The sequence below is a fragment of the Myotis lucifugus genome, unplaced genomic scaffold, assembly GCF_000147115.1.
Source record: "Myotis lucifugus unplaced genomic scaffold, Myoluc2.0 scaffold_1207, whole genome shotgun sequence".
NCBI classification, from domain to species: domain Eukaryota; kingdom Metazoa; phylum Chordata; class Mammalia; order Chiroptera; family Vespertilionidae; genus Myotis; species Myotis lucifugus.
The window spans coordinates 33,372-54,776 of NW_005872255.1; the positions used below are offsets into that span (position 1 = coordinate 33,372).

Consider the following 21,405-nt stretch of genomic DNA (forward strand, 5'->3'; position numbering starts at 1 on the left):
CTTCCAGCTGATGTTACTTCTCTGGAGCTTAGGGTGAATGTTTGTGAGTAAGTGGGTCTGTGCTTGGGACCTTTAAGATAGATAGTTACAAATTAGTCATGGGGATGTAAAATACAGCACAGGGAATGTTGTCGATAATGTTGTAATAACTATATCATGCCAGATGGGTGCAGGACTTATCAAGGGGATCACTTTGTAAATAATATAAATGTACTATGCCGCACACCTGAAACTAATATAATATTGGATGTCAACTGTAATTTAAAAAATTTTTTTTAAACTTAAAGAGATATGGCCAAAGCTGAATGAATATCACTATCTAAGAATGAATTTCTAAGATATACAAACAAATCAGAAAATGTATTAGACGTGTATTACTGTCAGAATTTTATTATCCACACTAGAGGCCCAATGGATGAAATTCATGCATGGGTAGAGTCCCTAGGCCTGGCCGGCAATCAGGGCCGATCTGCAGGGTGACCCGTGGGGTGATTCGGGGGTGGCGCCAGACCACTCGCTGGCCAGCCCCGCCCCTTTGATTGCCCCACCCCCGCTGGTCGCTTCCTTCTGCAGGGCAACTGGTGGGGTGATTGGGGGGCCTCCCCTCCCCCTGCTGGCACCTGCCTTGGCTGGCCTGGGGCCTGCACAGGCTCCTGTGTTAAGCGTCTGCCCCCTGGTGGTCAGTGTGCGTCATAGCAAACAGTCATTCCACCAGTGGTTCCACCGTTCAGTCGATTTGCATATTAGGCTTTTATTATATAGGATTATAGCAGGTGAATCTTTCAGGCTGAACACTTCAGTGATCATTTAGTATAATTCCTCTTCTGTCAGCTGCCGATGGGCTTCACAGTCAATAGTTCCTGTAGCAGTTCTAAAACATGACCAAAATTTTTTCAACAGGTACAGAGTTGGGGGTCTATCTCTGTCTCCTCTCATTGGGTCTGGGCAGGTGTGTGACTGCTTCAACCACAGAGTAAAGCAGACGTGAGACTGGGTGCAAAAGGCAGCATTTACTGGAATGCTCACTCTGGAGCCGAGCCATGCAAGAAATTCAAATGTCCTGGGACAGCCATGCTGGGAGGATGCGCAAGCTGCTTGGACAGACACTAAGTTGGAAGTCCCAACTGAGCCCAGTCTTTGAGCCTCCAGCCCAGACACCAGGCTTGTAAGGAAGCTCACAACCCAGTCCCTTCTCACTGAGCCACTCTGCCCTTTGGGTCTCCTAGATGAGGACCTGGGCATCACGAAGCAGAGACAAGCGGTCCCTGCTGCTCTCAGTCTGACTTTCTGAGCCACATAATCTTGAGCATAATAAATGGTTGCTATTTCATACCACTGAGTTTGGGGCGGTTTGTTATACAGCAGTAGAACTGGAACAGCTGCTCACTTAATAACTGCAGGATTTAAGTAGTATTCCTTTTTTGCAGAAACAAAAATCCATTCCCTACTCGCACCACTATTTGAACATTCACAATAATTATTTCTGAATATAAAATGAATGCCCATCACAATCATTGTTAATCATGGTGCCATTTTACTTTCAGAATAGCTGTTGTGAAAGAATAATTGTACATTTCTCCTTGAATTTGACTGGAGAATGCCAACTTATAAACCGCATACGGAGCTCTCCATTCCAAGTTACACCCAGGAGGCTTTTCTATATTTGAAAGTGAATATTCAGCTATAAACATAACAATGAGTGCAGAGCCTTGCTGCTGTTCCTGATGTGGTTACAGTAATTAGATAAGACTGGTCCAATGCTCTGGCTCAGAGATGCACAGCAATGGCATGGAAGTGAGAGTTTTGATAGGCAATTATTCTGAAGACCAAAATTCCAGCACTACTTCAAAGCAGCCCTGTGGTTGTTATTATTTTTCTAATCTCTTTGGGACTTCTGGGGTGGGGCGTGGCAGGTTGGTGGGAACAGGAGGAGAAACTGGGGCTGGCTGACCCCTGGCACACAAAGGAAACTGGCTGTTGAGTGAATCATAATCTCCCCACCCCTTTCCCCTCCAAGGCAGCAATGATGCTGGCAGAAGCCACAGGGGCCCCCTGATTGACATTTTCCCAGTAGGCTGCCTATTGACTTTTAATGCCCAAACTTCGGACAGATACCCTGAAATAGGGCCACATTCTTCAGCTCCCCCAGGGCAGGGCCGTGGCCCCTCAGTCCCCACGGAGCAGCAGCCTCTCCTCCTAGACCGCTCCTTCCTGGCCAGCTGCGCTGTGTCCTCTCAGACGCTCCAGGACGTGATCATGTCTGCTCAGAACCCGCGGGTGGGCCATATTCTCTGAGTCCCAGAACTTCATGAAACATATGTACAGTACACTTTCCGGCTGACAATTACAAAGGAAAGTGTATAGTCACAGCCCTGTAACTCAATGCATTTCTAACAAAGCCACATGAGTCAGGTCTTCAATTACACCTCAAACAGGATGGTCAAGACTGCCAGCCACAGGCAGGCATCTGGAAAAATGCGTGGAGCTCTGCCAACCAGACAGGTACATAGGTGCTCCGATGGACTAAGCCGGGTGGGGATCAACCATGCACAGTTTGGTGTGCAGCGAGTGATGCTTGGAGCATTTTCCAAGATAGTGAGTTATTCAGAGGTGCTTTCCAGTGTCGATTAATGTTTTAGGAAATAGTTTGGGGGCTTGTAGTTGATGGGCAAAACATTATAATTGTTGCCATTGACAGTTATGGGAAACCTGTACTCAATTAGCGTTGTCCTGCAGAGTATCTGGTTTTCAGCAACAGTGGGCAAGACTAGCCAAAAAGGCCCTTAATTTCTCACAGTTTAGAGGCAGCAGCGCCCCCTGGTGGGCCCCCACAAGAGAGGCAGATGCTCTAGAAAACACAGTGGGTGTCAGAAGCTGGGACCCAACCTCCAGCCTGGATGAAGGAAGAGGTGGGTCTCAGGCTGTGCTCACAGGGCCTGGTGCTCCTGTCTCCATCCTACGGGGCCTTTTCCTGTGTTGGCCAAAGGTGGATGTCTTTTTTTCTTATTGGGCATCTACATTCATTTTTTCTGGAAATAGCAACCCATTTTCCTTTGGAACCCCCCACTCCCACTCATGTAGTTCTTGAGGGTCAAACCTCCCTCCCAGCTCATGTGTCAGGTGTGCAGTGATTTGAAATCTGTCCAGTGAGAGCAGGCCTGGGGCTTTTTGCTATGGCTGTTGGGAAAGAAGCATTCCCTTCCCACCGGCACGAAGTGGTCTATGGTGTGTAAAGGCAGAGTTGTTTGTTGTTTTTTGGGGGGGGGAGCGGGGCATCTCTGTCTCTGCTTGTAGGGGAGGCTGCTTGGATGTGAAGCTGACCCAGAGAAAAGCAGATTTGCGAGGAAAACAGGCACTGTTCTGATAAAAATATTTGAGCAGCTGGATCCAACAGTACCTGAAGCCAGCTGCTTCAGGACATCTCCGGTTATGAATCAATTCTTTTCTCCTGAGCCAGTGGGAATGAGAGGGTCACGGTCCCTGCCTGGTTTATCCCAGGCCCTAATTCCTTGTTTCCTTCCCCCAAAATATCCTCATTGCTTCTTACATTTGCAAACTCAGAGGCCACATTAATCAAAACCAATTTTATTATTTAAAGAACAGCTTTTCATCAGGGATACCTAGATGGGATCCCCAGATGGCAGAACAATATTTACATGCGGGTCAGGAAGGGGAGTCTCAGGTAGTCCCAGGGCTGAGTGGGCCCGCCACTGTGGAAGACAGGACCCTGGAGGGAAGGTCTCCTTGCACTTGTGGGCTGGGCCCAAGAAGAAAAAAGTTCCATCCCAGGCCCAGGGTGGATCCCACCATGTGGGGCTGAGGCCACCTAGATTAACCCAGGCCCTGGAGGCGTCTGCAGCAAGGAGAGGTCAGGTCAGAGTCACCATGCCGCTGGCTTCGGAGTGAGTCTGGGGAGACAATTGGGGCCTTCTGAGGTCTGAGAGGCTTCCCTGAAAGTCCCACAACTAGCCTCCTCTTCCAAGAAGCCCTTTGAAATCCCTGTTCCACAGGGTGCCTCTTCTAGGCCTGAGCAAAGGTCTCCAGAAAACCCTGCCTCCCTTTCCCCAATGAGCGTCCCAGACTTTCGTATCCTCTGGCCCCATCTGGGCCCAACTTTCACCTTTATGGCCTGGAAGATCCACTCCCGGAAGTCACTGACTTTGGTGTAGACGCCTGGCTTCTGGGCCAGGGCACAGCCAGTGCCCCAGCTCACAATGCCACAGAGCCGCCAACGTGGGGTCCGAGAGATGCTGTCCTCACACACGAAGGGGCCACCACTGTCACCCTGGGGCGGGGGGCAGGGGAGGCAAGGCTGGAGGTGCTTTCGGATGGCCATGGGCTGTGGTCACGGCCCTGAGGTAGGAGCCTGCCCACCCACTGCCCCGTGTCTCCATCTCTAGAGTGGCAGGGGCAGGGGCTGTCCCCCACAATCCCTCACCTGGCAGGCATCAATGCCACCCTCATGGTAGCCAGCACAGAACATCTTGGGCTTGATCTGGTTCCCGTAGAAGTCAGGACCGTTGCAGACATCGTTGCTGATTATGGGGACTCGGGCCTCCTGGAGTACCCCAGCCTGTTGGCCTGGGGGTGTGCGGGCAAGGCTGGGGAGAGCTGGTGAGCATGCACACCCTCCTCCCCTCCTGGTGCCCACCCCAGGCTCCTGTGTCCCTATGGCCCAGGGCCAAGAGGCACCAAACCTGCCAGACTGCCCTTCCCCCCTTCCCCCCACCCAGGTCAGTCTCCCTCTTGGCGGCTTCCCAGGCAGAGGGTGGGACTCACCGTAGTACTGCGTGTTGCCCCAGCCAGTCACCGTACAAATCTTGCCATCCACCAGGGCCTGGCCGGCAGCTGGGAGGCACACGGGCTGGATGTATTCTGTGAGAGAGACCACGCTGGTCCAGCCCTACCTGCAACCAGCGTCTGTCCAGCTGCCTCCAGTGCCCCTGACACACCCTTTCCTCTGTTCTTTAAAGCAGCTACAGCAGCAGTTGCTGTCTCCTGAGAGCTCACTCGGCATCAGGCACCTTCCCGTGTCAGTTCCTTTCATCTCCAGCAGCCCAGGGAGGAGGAGGGCTCTCACCCCATTTCACAGAAGGGGGAACGAGGCCAAGGCACTTGTTCAAAGTCTCACAATGACTGGCAAAGCCAGAATTTGAACCCAGATTGCCCAATTCTCAGGCCTGTGTTCTTTTTTTTTTCCTCGTTCTTTTTTTTATGTTTTTATTTATTTATTTTTAGAGAGAGAGGAAGGGAAAGAGAGAAACATCAATGATGATAGAGAAACATGGATCAGCTGCCTCCTACACACCCCCTACTGCGGATTGAGCCCGCAACCCAGGCATGTGCCCTGACTGGGAATCAAATCTGCGAACTTTGGTGCACAGGACGCTCAACCAACTGAGCTACACTGGCCAGGACTCATATTCACCCTTTTAATCATGTCAATAATCCTAGGAAGTCCTTTTTACGGATGAGGGAAACTGAAGCACAGAAAGGTAAAGCCACAGGCCCCGGATCACACAGCTGGCAAGGACCTGCATCTGCCGTTGCAGCTGTGACCCCTCAGCCATGTTTTTTAAACCCAAGCCACGCCCACCCCATCCCCTGTGCCTCACGGACACTTCCTCACATCAGTGCTGTCAACCCCTCACTCTTTTCACTACAGAGGAGACTTTATTTTGTTCTAAGGGGGAAAAGAACATGTATCACTCCCTTAAATGGAAAACCAGTATCATGAATCATTAAAAAGAAAATAACCATAAAAATAAGTATAATGCAAACCACAAAATGGTCCTGGCTTCCCTGGCACACAGCCTGGGGGTTGCAGGCTGATTCCAGTGCCAGGAGGCCTGGGCTCAAATCTCTGCCATTTGCCAGCTGTGGGAATCTGAGACATCATTTACCTTCTCTCTGTTGGGCCCTCTCCCCGGGTGGAAAACAGGATGATTAAAGGACCCACCACCCTAACCGGTTTGGCTCTGTGGCTAGAGCCTCGGCCTGCGGACTGAAGGGTCCCAGGTTCAATTCCAGTCAAGGGCATCACCTTGGTTGTGGGCACATCCCCAGTAGGGGGTGTGCAGGAGGCAGCTGATCGATGTTTCTAACTATCCCTCTCCCTTCCTCTCTGTAAAAAAATCAATAAAATATATTTTTAAAAATGGTGGGAGATTTATTAAAAAAAATAATAATTTTTTTTTAAAAAGGACCCACCCTCCCAGGCTACGGTGAGAACTAAATGAGCTTGTGCACAGGACCCTGAGAACAGGGCCTGACACAGAGAAGGCGCCGTGCAAGTGTTCGTGTTCATTCCTCTCATCACTGCATCACTTTATTGTACTATTTCACTATTACTATCCGACTGGTGCCTGTTGGAGGCCCATCCCCACCACCATGGTTTTTATTATTATTACACACGATGGCCTGCCCTCAGCCCGCCAGGCAGCCTGGAGAAGTGTCAGAGACGCCCTGGCCCCACGTGAGTCCTCCTCATTGGGAGCAAGGGAATGCCCTGGGGAGCTGCAGGGGGAATGACTCTTAGCTGCCTGATTCATCCATATATTTAAAACATCTTCATTTCATTTGATTGGGGGTTTTTTTGGTAAAAAATGTTTTTGATATATAATTCATATACCACACAAGTCACCCACTTAGGATGCACAAGTCAGTGGTTTTTAGTGGGTTCACAGATGTTGAGTAGCATGCGGGGCACTACGAAGGTACATCCAGCACCACACTCAGTTTTAGGGCATTTTCGTCACCCCCAAAGAAACCCTGTGTCCTTAGCTGTCACCCCTAACCTCCCCACCCCATCCCTGCCACCACGAATCTGCTTTCTTTCTCTATAGAGGTACCTATTCTGGACAGAAACATATAAACGGAATCACATAGTGACCTTTTGGTCTGACTTCTTTCTTAGCAGAATGTTTTCCAGGGTCGGCCATTGCATATCACAGAAATGTTTGTTCCTTTCTGTGGCCAAATAGTATCCTATTGTATGGATTGGCCACGTTTTTATCCGTTTGTCAGAGGACAGACATGGTCGTGTCCACCTGTTGACCAGTGCGAACAGTGCTGCTGTGAATGCGTGTACAAGCTCCTGTGTGGACACGCGTTTCCATTTCTTTGGGGCGTCCTCCAGGAGTGGAATCGCTGGGTCGTGTGGCAACTCCATGTTTCACTTTCTGAGGAACTGCCAGACTTTACAAAGCGGCCGCACTAGCCATTCCTACTTGGTGGGCACCCACTTGTGTCCCTCAAGAGCATTTCCCTTATCACCACGGACTCCTAGGCCCCTGGTCCCTCCTCTCACCTCGCGGCCTCAGGAGTCCCCAGGCCAGGGCTCAGACTTACCGGTAAGGGGCAGGGGGCTGGAGAGGTGGACCAGAGCGATATCATTACTGTTCTCCTCACTGTTGGGATCCCGAAAGGGGAGATAGCCCCCGTGGTAGATTACTGCCTGAACCCCCATCTGCAGGCCGTGGGGTGAGGCCTGGGCAACAGCGCCGGCAAACACACGCCATCGTGACAGGACCCGGTTCCGCCTACCAGGGAACAGGAGGGGAGGGTGGCAGCCTGCCTGGGAACAGCCCCCCCACCTCACTGCCCCCGCTACCCTCCTCGGTGCCATGGGGGTCACTTACTCAGGGAAGCAGTGGGCAGCTGTCAGCACCCAGTCTCCGGAGAGCAGGGACCCGCCACAAAGGTGCGCTCCATCATAGCGAAGACTGACTTGCCATGGCCACTTGCCCAGGCTGGTGTCCTGGCCTCCCACAATGCGGTCTACGGGCAGCTTCCTACGGCCACAGTCTGTGGGAGAGGGGAGTCACGGGGAGTGGGGGCCTGGAAGCCCTCAGGGCCAGCCCTGCCCCAGGAGGTCTGAGAGGACACGACCTGGTCCTTGGAGGACCTAAGAGGATATGGCCTGCTTGGGGTTGTCCGATGGGACAAGGCCCTGCCCTGGAGGATCTGAAGGGGACATGGACCCATCCTTGGGGGACATGGTCCTACCCTGGTCTCAGGAAGAGGGTTCTGAGCGTCAGGGTCTCACCTTGGCAGATGGTAGCCAGGAAGCGGCCCCTGGGACAGTCACTGTAAGAAAGACAGGGATGGGGACAGAGAGAAACAGAAAGAGGCCAGTTCAGACAGAGAAGGAAAGTGAGGAAGAGCAGGTAGGAGCGCCTTGGGAGCTGCGGGGCCAGGGTGTGTGCCCCCACCTGCCCACTGCCCTCCTCACCACACGGAGATGACCTCAAGCAGCCTCCGGGCGTAGGGCAGCCTTCCCTCGTCCACACAGAAGAAGCCTGACGTGCCGTTGGCACCCGCTGTCCGCACATCCAGCTCCGAGTGGGCCAGTGCCCTGGGCAGGGCAGGGGTCAGGCCTGCTCCTCCCACCCTCCCACTGCCACCCCTCCAAGGGGCACCCCAGTACCTGAGGAAGCCCATCTCCTCACAGCTGAGTCCCGCCACCCTGGCATTGGAGCGTGAAGAGCAGAGCAGCCGCCACGTCCCCTCCGTCTCGTCAAAGACTGTGAGCCGAGTGTCTGCTGGGCTGACCTGCACTGCAGGGAGACAGGACGGCCACACGCTCGCCTCCTGCCCAGCCATCCTGGCTGTGCTCCGCCATGTGTTCTAGTCCGAGTCCCAGCAGGGCTGATCAGAGCACCCCATGCCCCCCACACTCCTGTGTCCAGAAGAGCACGTGACAAATTAGACCCAGGAACAGCCGCCCTGGGACTTTGGCTGGCCCTGCTGGGAGCAGGGAAGGGCCTCTTTCCACAGGACTTCCTAAGCTGGCTGCTCACGTGCTCTAAGTCTGGGACTTTGCTGGGACATTTGGAAAAAGGGAAACTGTTTCGACCAGTCCCCCAAGGGAATGGTGTGTGAGGCTGCATGTGCTGAGGCCATCTTTGCCCACGTGAAGGGACAAATAAGCCAACATAGAGGAAAGCCAAGAGATTTCTGCTAATGGTTTTAAGCTCCTGATGGAGCCAGGCTTGAAGAACCCCCAGGAGTGGTTGAGTTAATCATTCCCTTTTTTCATTTAGCCAGTTTATTTTTTTCTTCTGTTTTTTGCCATCTGAAGACCCTTGACTAATACATCAGATTGCCAAAATATTTAAAGACATCCTATAGTCTTAAATTTAAAAAAAGAGGAAAGGATAGCTATCTTTCCTGTAGGACTTGTCAGAGCCTTGAGTATATTAAAGTGCATAATTCTCCAAGCAGAGGATGTAGTATTCATTCATTCACTCATTCATTCACCAAACTAAGCTTTAACTAGACTCATACTACATGCTTCGTCCTAGGAGGGGTGATGCGAGGCACACAAAGATGACTAAGACAGCCCTCACCAAGCCAAAGTCTGGAGTGAGGGAGATAACAATAAACGCCACCCAACCAGGCACATCCTCACACGGAGACGAGGCAGGGCAGGGACACAGGAGGGCTGAGCAGCGCCTGGGCGGATTCCTCCTGCCTGGTGCCGGTGGTATTGAAAGCTGATGTCCTCTCAGCTCCTCACAGGCCGCTCCCCACACATGGCCAGAGGACCCTTGTTCACCCCTAAGCCAGGCCACAGCCCTTAGTCATATTTATTTACATGCCCCACTCAGTACATGCCGGCTCTAGTTTAGGCAGTGAACAAATCAGACAAAACCCCTGCTCTGTGGCATTCAAAGGCCAATAGGTGAGATGGATAAGGAAAGGTACAGATAAGGAAAATAGATCATGTGTCACCAAAGAAGGGGCCAGGGAGACAAATCAAGCTTTGACAGAGTCAGGGTGCTGGTGTGAGCAATGAGGTTGGGGTGAGGCTGCGATTTTCAATAGCTGGGAAGGAAAGCTTCCTGAGAAGTGGTAAGGGAACGAAGACCTGAAGGAAGTGAGAAAGAGAGTTGTGAAGAAAAGTGAGGGGACAGAAATCTAGGCCAAGGGAAGGGAATGCAAGTGCAAAGATTCTCAGGCTGGGGGTGGGGGCTGAGGAATAGCAAGGAGGCTGCAGCAAAGTGAGCGAGGGGAAGATGAGGCAGGAGACGGACTGGATCAACGCTAGGGACTTTGCTTTTACCAGGAGTGAGGTGCTCCTGGGAGGATCTGAGCCAGGAGGGCTCTGACCTGCCGAGGGTTCACAGGCTCCCTCTGGCTGTGTGTGGAGAACAGGGGGGGGGGGGGAGCAGGAGATAGAGGTGGCTGTGATGTCCAGGAGGGAGAGGATGGAGGCTGGGCCAGGGTGGAGCACTGGAGGGGGAGAAGAGTTTAGATTTTGGACAGATTTTACAGGTGGAGCCCACAGGGTTTGGGGACAATTGGATTAAGGAAAGAGAGGGGTCAAGGGCAATTCCAAGGTGTTTGGCCTGAGCCACTTGAAGGACTAAGCTGCCACTGACAGGGATGGGGAAAGCGGAGGTAGGTTTGGGGGAAGATCGGCTGTGGGCCTCTCCTTTTCTCCTGCCTCCACATGACTGCTGTTCTGAGAGCACATTCTGGGCCCCCGATTCTGGTGAAAGTCACTTTCGCAACCTGTCAGGGAAAACCCAGTGAGACCACACCAAGCTGAGCGGTCTTCCCCAAGCCCCACAGATCTGGGCAAGGACTTCCAGGGAGAACCCTGTCCTGCTGAGGACCTACTGTGCACCAGCGCGATGCTACATGCTCTCCGTCACTGTGCCCGAGGCCACAAAGGTCATCCCCATTTTCCAGATGGGTGAGGGGAAGCTTGGGGAGGCGGGGTGACTTGCCCCGCATCGCCAAATGAGGCAGAGAGGATATGTACTCAGGCCCCAGTGACTCCAAACCCCAAGCTTTTAACGTTGCCCTACACAGCCTCTTAGGCAACTTCCCCTCGTAAGGGTGAAACAATAATAGCGCAGAAATAATCATACTGACTACGTTTCCTGGGGTTGTCCATGGGCTGGCCCCATGCTATGTGTCATATTCTCTCCCATACCATCCCGGGAGGTAGAGACCATTCCTATGCCCATCTTACAGAGGAAGAAACAGCCTCTGAAAGCCTGGGTGGGGGGCTGGGAGGGGGGGGGCTGGATGGGGGGAAAAGGAGACATATGTAATACTTTCAACAAAAAAGATTTAAAAATAAAAATAAATAATTTTTAAAAGGAAAAAAAACAGTCTCAGAAAGAATGTATTTTTCCAGGGGCCTAAAAACTGGCAGAGCCAGGATTTCAAACCAGGCCTGCTGACCTGCATACCCCCTGCTCCTTCTGTGGGTCTCACAGAGACCCTTACGTGTCCCCACCCCAAATACTCTCACCCACAGCCCAGACTAAGAGCTTCCTGGCTAATAAGAAAAGATGAAATGCTGCCATTTGCAACAACATGAATGGATCTTGAGAATGTCATGCTAACTGAAATAAGTCAGAGTCAAGAACCATATGATTTCACTCATATGTGGGATATAAAACTAAAAGCAACAAATGAACAGACAAGATAAACAAACAAAAACTCACAGACACAGACAATATGGTAGTTACCAGAGGAAGGGGGTTGGGGGGCAAGTAAAGGGCAAAGGGGGTCAAATATATGGTGACGGAGGAAGATTTGACTTTGGGTGATGAACACATGATGCAATATACAGATCATCTTTCATAGAAATGCACGCTTGGAGCCTATAACCAATGTCATCCCAACATATTTAATTAAAAAAAAATTTTTAAAGGCGTTTCCTGGCTTGCTTGCTTTAATTATGGCCCCTTGCTCTGGGGTTGGGCAGGGGGTTCCTGGCACCTCTGTTGGGTGGCACCCACCACCCCCTGAGTTCCAAGACCAAGACTTGGATTTGAAATACCAAGTGGGGTGGAGTAAATTCTTACTTTGAAATAAGTGCTCCAGAAATGTGATTTCCAAAAAGCATGAGGTTTTAGGAAAACATCACTTTATGATTGTGTTTTAGGGAAGGTGGAGGGGGAAGAAATATAAAATGCCTTATAATTTAGAATTCAGTGGCCTTATTTTGTGCCACTCTTTCTCTCACTTTTAAATTCTTTATTCTCATTTGTATGATTTTAGTCAATGCAAAGTGTGTTCTGGGTCACCTTGTTTGCTTACCAAATTGTCTGATATATTTACAAGTGTGACAACCCCAGAAAAATGAGGCAAGGGTATAGTTTTATTTTTTTGTGGGGGTGTTTTGTTTGGTTTTTGTTTTGTAATTTCCCAACACTTTTTGAAAACCCCAAGTATAGCTCAAGGGCAAGGGTGCTGGCACTGGCCTGAGCTGGTCAGAACTGTGGCCTGTTACCTACCGCTCAGTGAAGCCCAGGACAAGTTAGTTCATCTTAGCGGTTTGTATTTGTGCCCATTCATTAAGCAAAGATTTCCTGCCCTAGCCAGTTTGGCTCATTGGATAGAGCGTCGGACTGCAGACCAAAGGGTCCTGGGTTCGAGTCTGGTCAAGGGCACGTATCTAGGTTGCAGGTTTCTCCCTAGGTTGCAGGCTTCTCCCCGGTCCAGGCCCTGGTCGGGGCACATGCAGGAGGCAAACTCTCCCTCTCTCTTCTACTCTCTCTAAAAAATCAGTGGGAAAATATCCTCAAGTAAGGATTAAAAATAAATAAATTCCTGAGCATCCACCATGTTCAGGACACTGTCTGAGGCAGTAAAAAAAAAATGCCCTGCCCTCCTAAAATTCTCCAGGAGTAAATAATCCACTGTGAGTGTGAGGAGCATTCTACCCGGGCAGCAGGATGGCCATGGGCTTGGGGAACATGCGGTCTGGGAGTGCCGGAAGGCCTTGCTCAGGGAAGTTAAAGCCAGTGTTTACCTAGTTGGCTGAGAGCCAAGCCCTGCCTGGATCATTATGTCCTCTAATTCTCACCCCGAGCTTACAGATGAGAACATGGAGACTCTGCCAGGGCCCCCACTTGGCAGTGACACTGCAGAACCCTGAAACCTGCCTCTAGGTACGAGCTGGAAAGAGGTGGGTGAACAAAGGCTATAGTGCCAGGAGGGTCCTTCAAGGGTGTGAGAGTGCCAGGGGCAAGTGTGAAGTGAGGGCGTAGAAAGCCCTCGCTGAGAACCCAATGGTGGTGGGGAGCCATGGAGGGACTTGGCAGGGGCATGATCCCTCTGCCCTGCCCCTGATGTGACATGTGGTCTTGGGCAAGTCAGTGCACTTCAGTGGCCTCAGTTTCCCCACCTGGGGTGATGAAAATAGCTCCAGCTTCACCAGGCTATTGTGCAAGGACCACAGCCAGGGCCTGTGTGAGCATATGTGAGTCCTCACTATGGCAGCTCCCATTTCTTGAGGAGCCATAGCACGTAGAGGTTCTGCATAAGAGCTGAATCCAGCGGCCGGGTTCCAGACCCCAGAGCTTACTAGCTGTGACCTGCAGCATATCGCCTGGCCTTTGTGTGCCTCAGTTTCCCCATATTAAAATGGGCTGTTGTGAGGAGTTAATGAATGGACACCTGTAGAGCCAAGGCCTGTGCCTGGCACATGTAAGTGCTGCTATGACAACTAGCACTGATGTTGGCTTCCCTTGTCTGGATTTTCATTTCTTCTCTTAATGTGAGCTGAGTCCTTTATGGAAGTAGATGAGGCACATGGGAGTGAAAAAGATATCCCATCACCCAACTTCCCCTTCCTTCCTGCTGTCCTGGACCACGAAAAGGCAGCTTGGAGTTGGCATTTTGGGCAGTTCATTCATTCATTCCACAATGAGCTTCTGCCTGTTATCAGTGTGGTCGTTCTCTCCTGCAGACACATCGCTATCAGGCAAGTCTAAGAGCTACTCCTGGTCCCATCACTGACCAGCTGTGTGTCCTCTCTGGTCCTCACTTTCCACATCTGTGAATGAGGATAATAGAAGCTACCTTCTAGGGGAGCTAGAGGAGCTCACTGGTTTCATACAGTGCCTCTCAGACATGTTTTGTCTACGCTCTGCAGTAAAAAACAAAACAAAACAAAAAAACCCAGCTTTCCATCGTGATGTGGCCTTGAACTTAAGTTTTCTGAGGCAAACCATGCCATGGCTCTGAGCCTCAGTTTCCCCATCTTTAAAATTGAGAGAATAACAGTCCCACCCTCATAAAACCAAAATAAAAGATTAGCAAGAGTTTTCTTACTGAGAGAGACTCATTCGAATATTTTCTAGTCTCATCTACTTCATACGTTTTAAAATCCGATTTTCCACTCACTGATTTAATTTTATGATACATTAATGGGTAACACATTTAGAGTCTGGAAAACACTGGGTTAGACAAGTGAATTGCTTTCAGCAGCACCTGGTCCAGACAAGCACTCAGCACGAGTGCATTCATCCCAACCCCCTCCACGGAGCTCCCCCAGCACAGGTTCCTCCAGGCGCCCCAGAGGGCCCTGCTTTACTCACCCGGATACAGTGGCTTCTGATCACTCCTGAGTAGAACAGTCACTGCAGAGAAGGCAGAGGTGAGGGCAGGTAGGCTGGGGCCGCAGGGGCAGGGGAGGGTAGAGGTGCAGGGGGCCGCTCTCACCAATGGCCCAGGACGCTGCCCCGATGCCTGTCAGGAGCAGCAGGGTCCCTGCAGTGAGAGCTGCTACCTTGGATCCAGAACAGCATGGCACAGTCCGGCCACCTGCAACAGAGACCATGCTGGGGCCACTGCCAGGCCGTCCTCATCAGGGTGGGGTCTGGGCGTAGGGCCAGCTCGGTCTCCCCCACATGTCGGAGCCTACCAGGCCCAGTTGGCAGGGCTGCCTCTCCCCTGCAGCGAGGACGGCCAGGTGTCCAGCTCCTCAAGGGTTGCAGCTGGGAAGGGGAGTGGCTGGGACAGCTGCCACCCTCGCTGCCTGCACTCCTGGCATTTCTCCTCCCCCAGTGACGCTGCTTTTAGCTCCGTCATCACGTTGGGACATCTCTTCCTGGACCTCTCACTTCTGCTAACTTCCCCAGACGTTCTTGGAGCCTCTTGGGGGCTGTGACGCCTGACCTTTGCCCTCTTGGCAGCTTTCTTCCCTGCTGTTTGGCATTCCCTCACTGCCTCGTTTCTCTCTAATGTTCCAGACCCTCTGTCCCTGGGTACCAGACTTTCCCCACAGGACCCAGCTCCAAGGTCAAGTTTGCCCCTGGAGGTTAAGAACCTAAGTTTGAAAACTTGCCAGCCTCACTTATAAATACTAACCTTCCCCACTCTTAGCTGAGACCTTGGACAGGTGACATCACCTCTTTGAGCCTCAGTTTCCTCACCTATTTAACGGGCATCCACCTAGTACTCACCTCTAAAAATAATACTTTTAAATAATAAAGTTCTTTTAATAATAATAGCCAAACTTTTTATCAGATGCTTATTATGCTCCAAGTACTGCTCTAAATGCATTAATTTATTCAGTCCTTATCTCAGTTATGAGTCCCATTTTTCAGATAGGGAAACTGAGGCCCAGAGAAGAATCACATGCCTGAAGTGACTCCGCTAGCAAGGGTCGGTGCTGGGTCCTGAACCCTGGGAAGATTTGGAGCTGGGGCTCAAATGTATAACCACTAAGCCATGCTACCTCTCCCTGTACATAGTCCCTGGCATATAGCAAGTTCTCAAAAAGTGCCTTTCAATCATTAAAGCAGTGTGGCCCTGGCAACTCCCTTCACCTCTGTGGGCCTCAGTCTTCTCATTGGTAAAATGGAGCCTATTCATTCATTGTCCGGTTGAGCAGCTGCTGTGTACTGGGTACCATTCTAGGCTCTGGGGACACATCTCAAAACAAGACGGACGAGATGCTGGCCAGGGGGCTCACATTCTCATGTGTGTAAGGTGAGGGGGAAGTAAACAAGTAGACAATAAATGAACTTGATCATTTCCAGTTGTGGCAAAGACTATAAAGAAATAATGCATGTTGGGGCAGCAGGGTGCTCAAGGAGAGCCTCCCTAATAAGTGATTTTTTAAAAAATATGGGTTTGTGTTGGTTTTTTTTAACTGATGAGAGAGAGAGAGAGAAGGGGGGGGAGAGAGAGAGAGAGAGAGAGAGAGAGAGAGAGAGAGAGAGAGAGAAAGAGAGATAGAAACATCAATGAGAGAGAAAGAGTGAGATAGAAACATCAATGAGAGAGAAAGCTCATTGATCAGCTGCCTCATGCACGCCCCATACTGGGAATCGAGCCTGCAACCCAGGCATGTGCCCTGACCAGGAATCAAACCAGTAACCTGGGTCGATGCTCAACCACTGAGCCACACAAGCCTGGCCCTAATAAGTGACTTTTGAGCTAAGACCTGAAGGGTGAGCCAGCCATGCAAAGATCTTAAGGAAGAACACTGTGGGCAGAGGGAACAGCATAGTCAAAGGCCTTGAGGCAAGAATAAGCATGATCTGTTAGAGGGCAAGAGAGGCCACTGATATGGCCAGAATGGCATGCACTTGGGGAAGACAGTGGAACCAAAGCTGGGGCCAGCCAGGGAGGCCTGGACCTGAGGAGAAGATGGATTTTATTCCTTGTACAGCAGGGCCCCTGGGGATTAAAAGCCAACCCCTTTGCTAGGCATTTCAGAAGGAACAACGAGAAAAGGCTGCTGAAAGCCTTCAGCTGGGCCTGGCATGTGCCTGACTGCCCTTGGCATCTGCAAGGCACTCCCAGGGCTACAAGAGACCCCATTTTCTCATCTGTGGCATGGTCGTCTGGCCAATAGGCACAGGGCCAGCCAAGCACCCGGAACAGAGCGGGGAGTGGTTCAGGACCTTCCTGGGATGGGCCACTGTCTGGGTGTCTTAAGAATTTGAAGCCCAGCATTCTCGTCAGGCACGAGAGAACACTCCCTCCCTCCAAAGAGGCCCAGCTGGCAGACCTCGCCATGTCTCAGGAGGGCCTCCCAAGCCCACTCCCAACTCTGTACCCAAGCATTGTCCTGGTTCTGGTGGGCGGTCCTGGTTCCTTTGTTTTCAGCCGCGCTCTGCTGTGCCTGCTAAGGCAGGAAGCTGCCACCCATGTCTCCGAGGGCGAGAGGAAGAGACTCCTTCCACGCCCTCTGGTTCAGGGAACTCGAGCAACCCCCAAACAGGTGCCTCTGGCGGACGGCAGCGCCCTCGCTCTGAGAGAGGGCCATCCTTGTCGTGATGCTATGGGAGCCACAGGCCTTTGAGACCAGTGAGCAGCCCCCCGCCCCCCGCCCCGACTTCACCCAGAGGCTCCGCTCTGCACTCCTGCAGGGGCACCTCCTTCTGCCCCCACCGTTTGTCTGTAAAACCCTCACAAGTGACGTCTCTGGCTCCTTGTCTCTGAGACTCCACTCAGCTGACGGCTTCATGTCTCAGGCCCCCTCAGACCCAACTTCAGCTTCCTGAATGGAAGGCCCCTCATTTAAATTCTGGGACACCCAAGGCCTTTCCTTCTCCTTCTCCAACAGTGCCTTCTCCATCTCCTGACCTAGTTATCTCTGAAATCTGGAATTCACCGAGCAGGCCATGGTCCTCCCCGCGCCCCCCTCATGCCTCCTCACTTCCAAGTCTGTCTCACCCGCCTCCACAGCCTGTTTCCCTTTTCTGTCCTGGGCTGGACTCTCCTGCAGATTAGGGTCCTGCAGCCTCGTAGACGTCCCCTCCTGGAATCCTCTAGGCCTTTCACACCTCAGGTCCCACACTGGCCTCCATGTCTCCCCAAACCCCCAGGTCCCATCTGCGGCCCTCATCCTCAGGCCTGCCCCTCCTCTGCAGGGCACCTCCCTCCCGTCAGAGCTGGCAGGTCCCCAGCTTGCAGGCCTCCTGAATGTCTCCTGTCCACCTTCTCCTTCCCTGCCCCTGACTCAGGCTCCCCCTCTGGTCCAGCCTCTACATGGAAGCTTGGGGGCTCTTGCTAAATATCAAACCCAACCTGTCGTCACTTTCCCTAGAACTCTCCGTGACTCCCCAATGTTCCACAGGACATAGTCCAAGGCCCTCAGCCCTGTGGCGCCAGCAACCCTAGCACATAAGCACGGCTGTTAGAGATTTGAGAGTTGAACATATATTCCCCCTAACCTGAGAGCCCTTCCAAAAAACAACTGAAACCACAGAACTTACAAATATAAATTAGAAAAGAGAAACAATGAATATCAGACAGCGCCATCTTGTGGAGAGACCCAGCACACCCAGGCATCTGCCTGCCCCTCCTCAAAAACAGTGCGAACAGACCTCATCACCCTCTCAACTCCATTTCAACTTTACCCCCAGGAATACCCACCGCGCCCCCAGCAGTCTGTTACTTGCCGACATTTAGCTAGGCCAGTGGTCGGCAAACTAATTAGTCAACAGAGCCAAATATCAACAGTACAACAATTGAAATTTCTTTTGAGAGCCAAATGTTTTAAACTTAAACTATATAGGTAGGTACATTGTTATTAACTTAATTGGGGTACTCCTAAGGCTTAGGAAGAGCCACACTCAAGGGGCCAAAGAGCCTCATGTGGCTCACAAGCCGCAGTTTGCCGACCACGGAGCTAGGCTGTTCCCTCTGCCTGGCATACCCTGCTACTCCCTCCTCATCATGAGTGTCAACTCAGATATCACCTCCTCCAAGGCTGAGTCCCCAGGAGCACCAAGACCCTCGAGTTGGGCCTCACACAAAACCGAGCAGCCACGGCAGCAGCAATGGCTCTCAACCCGCAGGCCAACGCATGGTCCTGTCCTGCGGATCCTCAAGTCTTTGCAACTGTTCGTGAGGAAGGTACCATTGTTATCCCCACCCTGGCTTATGGGTGAGGAAAAGAGGCCCAGAGAGGTGCAGCCACCTACCCCAGGTCACCAGCAAGTAAGCACAGCACCACAACCTTTCAGCATCTGTGTCCAGGTTTGACCACACCCTCCAGCCAGACTCCCCCCCAAGACAGGGCCTGAGCTGCCTGAGGACGCACTGGAGCCCACTGTGCCTCAGTTCTCTCTGTACCCAGACCTGTCTCTGTCCATCCTTCCCAATGTCGTCTACAAAATAGAGATGATACCCATGCACACCTCACAAGGTGGTATGAGTATTGAAATGCAAGGAGTGCCTCCTCCTGAGCCCCTGGAAGCTTGGCCGCACTCTGGCCATCGCTGAATGGTTGGGTGTGAGTGGCTAACGGCACTGAGACCCAAGGAGGCCAGGGATTCACACTGATCATTGCAGACGACATACTCAGCACTTCCTGCATTAAATACTCGCACCACCCTGTGAGGTGTGCGTGAGTACCATCTCCATTTTACAGATGAAGAAACAGGCCCAGAGAGTTAGGCATACTGCTTGCTCAGGGCCTTAAAGCTAGAAAGCACTACTGCCTAGGACCGAACCCAGCTAGCCTGGTTCCAGGAGGAAGAGAGGGAGTCCGCCAGCTCGAGGGCGGGGAGGAAAAGCCGCCCCTCCTGGGCCCCCAGCTGGCTCCACGTGTGGAGAAGGGGACATATCCAGGCGTGGGGAGCCCTGGCTGGGGGCTGCCAAGAGCCCTTGAGTGCCAGCCACTCGGCAGTGGCTTCTTCCCATCGCCCTGGAGTAGTTTCTCTGCTCTTTCTCCCTCTCCTTCTGTCCTGCCAGGTCCAAAGTCCTCCCTCTGCCCTTTTGCCCACAATGCCAGGCGGCAGGAGGAATGTCTGAATTGGTGGGGGTCTCAGATCCCTGGGATTCCAAGTCGGCTGACCTCTGTCATGAGCTTTGGTTAACAGCGTACATCTCACACGCTAAGCCCCCGCCGTCACCTTGCTCCCAACCTCACGCCCTGCCCTGCTGCTGTCCCTGCTCCCAACAACCTCATGTGGCATTAGGATCCATGCTTGACCCAGGGGGGAAATTGAAGTCCAGAAAAATGATGTCACGTGCACAAGATCATACAACAAAAGAGTGGCAGAAGCAGATTCAAACTCAGGCCCAAAGGTTCAACTCCAGAGTCTGTGTCCTTAACCGTCACAGCCAGTCTCCCCACCATAGCCCCGAAGGAAGGAGAGGCCCAGGGCCAGCTGAGGAATTGCTGTGAGGTGAGGGGAAACTGAGGCAAGGAGGCGGAAGGTCATGCGGGGTAGCAGGTGGGAAGGTGGTGGCACAGGCTCACAGAACATGTGGTTAATAGTTAATCAGGTGAAGGCTTCAGAGGGGGTGGGGATGGGCCCAGGAGGAGTGCCAGAGAGAGGGGGCTCCAAGGGGGTGGAGGGCTGGGAAGAAAGCACAGAGGGAGGGGCGTCAGGCAGAGCTAAAGCTGGGGCTCAGGGAAAGGGGGACTCACCCTCCTTCTCCGCCATGTCACAGCCTCTTGTTAATGATTCCCCGGCTGACCTCCTGGGCCGGGGCAGGACCTGTGGGGAGATGAACGGAAAGGCAGGGCCTGGGGAGCCCAGCCCAGCTCCAGTGCCCCCAGTCCCAGGCGCCCATCCAGGGAGGCTGGAGGACCTGGGCCCTGGCCAGAGCACGCCGTGATCACGGACGCAGATTAGGCCGGGTTCAAGGATGGGGTCAGTGTCTGACCGGTGGCCAGGGAGACACCTTGATGTGCAGGCTGGGGGCTCCCATGTCTGAGCCTGGAGGACAGCGGACTGAGGGTCTCAATTCCTAGGCAGAGTGGGGGCCTGAAACCCTGGGCCCTAGGGAAAGATGGTTTTGGGGGCCAGGACTCCGTGGTATGAGGTTGGAGGGCTGGAGGGGCAGGACACCTAGTTCTGAGGGAGAAGGAGACTGGGGCCCAATCTCTGAATCTGAAGAAGGGGGGCTGCTCCAAGGCCCTTGGAGAGAAGTCAGAGAGGCCCACTCCTGGGGTCCCTGGGAGTCCCCTCAATTGGGGAGGGGAGCATTAGGCTGGGGTGGGAGTGAGGGGACCCTGGCCCTGGCGGCGACTGGAACTGAGGGCCCTGGTCCTTACCCTGGGGTCCGGCCGGTGGGGGCGAAGCTGAGAGATGGTGCCAGTTGCGGGTCAGTCTCCAGGCCTGGGCAGGAGCATGGTGGCCCCGCAGCGGCGGCCAGGAGGCAGAGGCAGCGGCGTGGGGCCTGCTAGGCCTGGCTGCCTCACCTGAGGAGGAGGGGGCTGGGCAGGAGGCGGGGAAAGGGGTGTGGAGGGGCGGGCAAAGGGATTGGCAGCGCCAGAGGCCACCTGGCTGGTGGGGCAGGGTTTGCAGGGGCTGGACCAGGGGAGCCTGCCTCCCCTCCAGCCTGAGGGGTGGGCCCAGGTGTGCCAGTTCAGGGGAGGTGGGAGTAGGGGCCGGGTTTGGTCTGGGGACACGGGTTTGGGGAGACAGAGCAGGGTTGGGGGGTGCTTTACGAAAGACTAAAGAAGGGGGATATGAAATTAGAGGGAGTCAGACAGAGTGGCCCCCAACTGCCCCTGCTCCTTCTCCTGCCCTCCCTACACAGAGTGCCCCAACTGCCCTGCTCCTTCTCCTGCCTCCTACCCAGCCCCCGCCCTACCCCAGCTCAGGCCTAACTCAGTCCCTGTCCACCCCAGCCCCTTGCAACACCCCCTGTCCAGCTCCTGAACAAGGTAGTCCCTGTCCT

At 52.9% G+C, this 21,405-nt stretch overlaps 1 protein-coding gene across 1 annotated transcript; it reads right to left on the reverse strand.

Moving 5' to 3' along the window:
* Positions 1–3,569: 3,569 nt before the first annotated feature.
* Positions 3,570–20,245, reverse strand: HPN (hepsin). The gene is made up of 12 exons (XM_023748222.1): positions 20,147–20,245; positions 14,473–14,574; positions 14,349–14,390; positions 8,429–8,558; positions 8,234–8,356; positions 8,048–8,088; positions 7,641–7,806; positions 7,351–7,541; positions 4,780–4,875; positions 4,439–4,581; positions 4,121–4,285; positions 3,570–3,908 (listed from the first exon to the last, which is right to left on the reverse strand). Exons 1-12 carry the CDS (start codon positions 20,160–20,162, stop codon positions 3,870–3,872), a joined length of 1,254 nt encoding a protein of 417 aa, XP_023603990.1. The 5' UTR covers positions 20,163–20,245; the 3' UTR covers positions 3,570–3,869.
* Between the last annotated feature and the right edge of the window lie 1,160 nt (positions 20,246–21,405).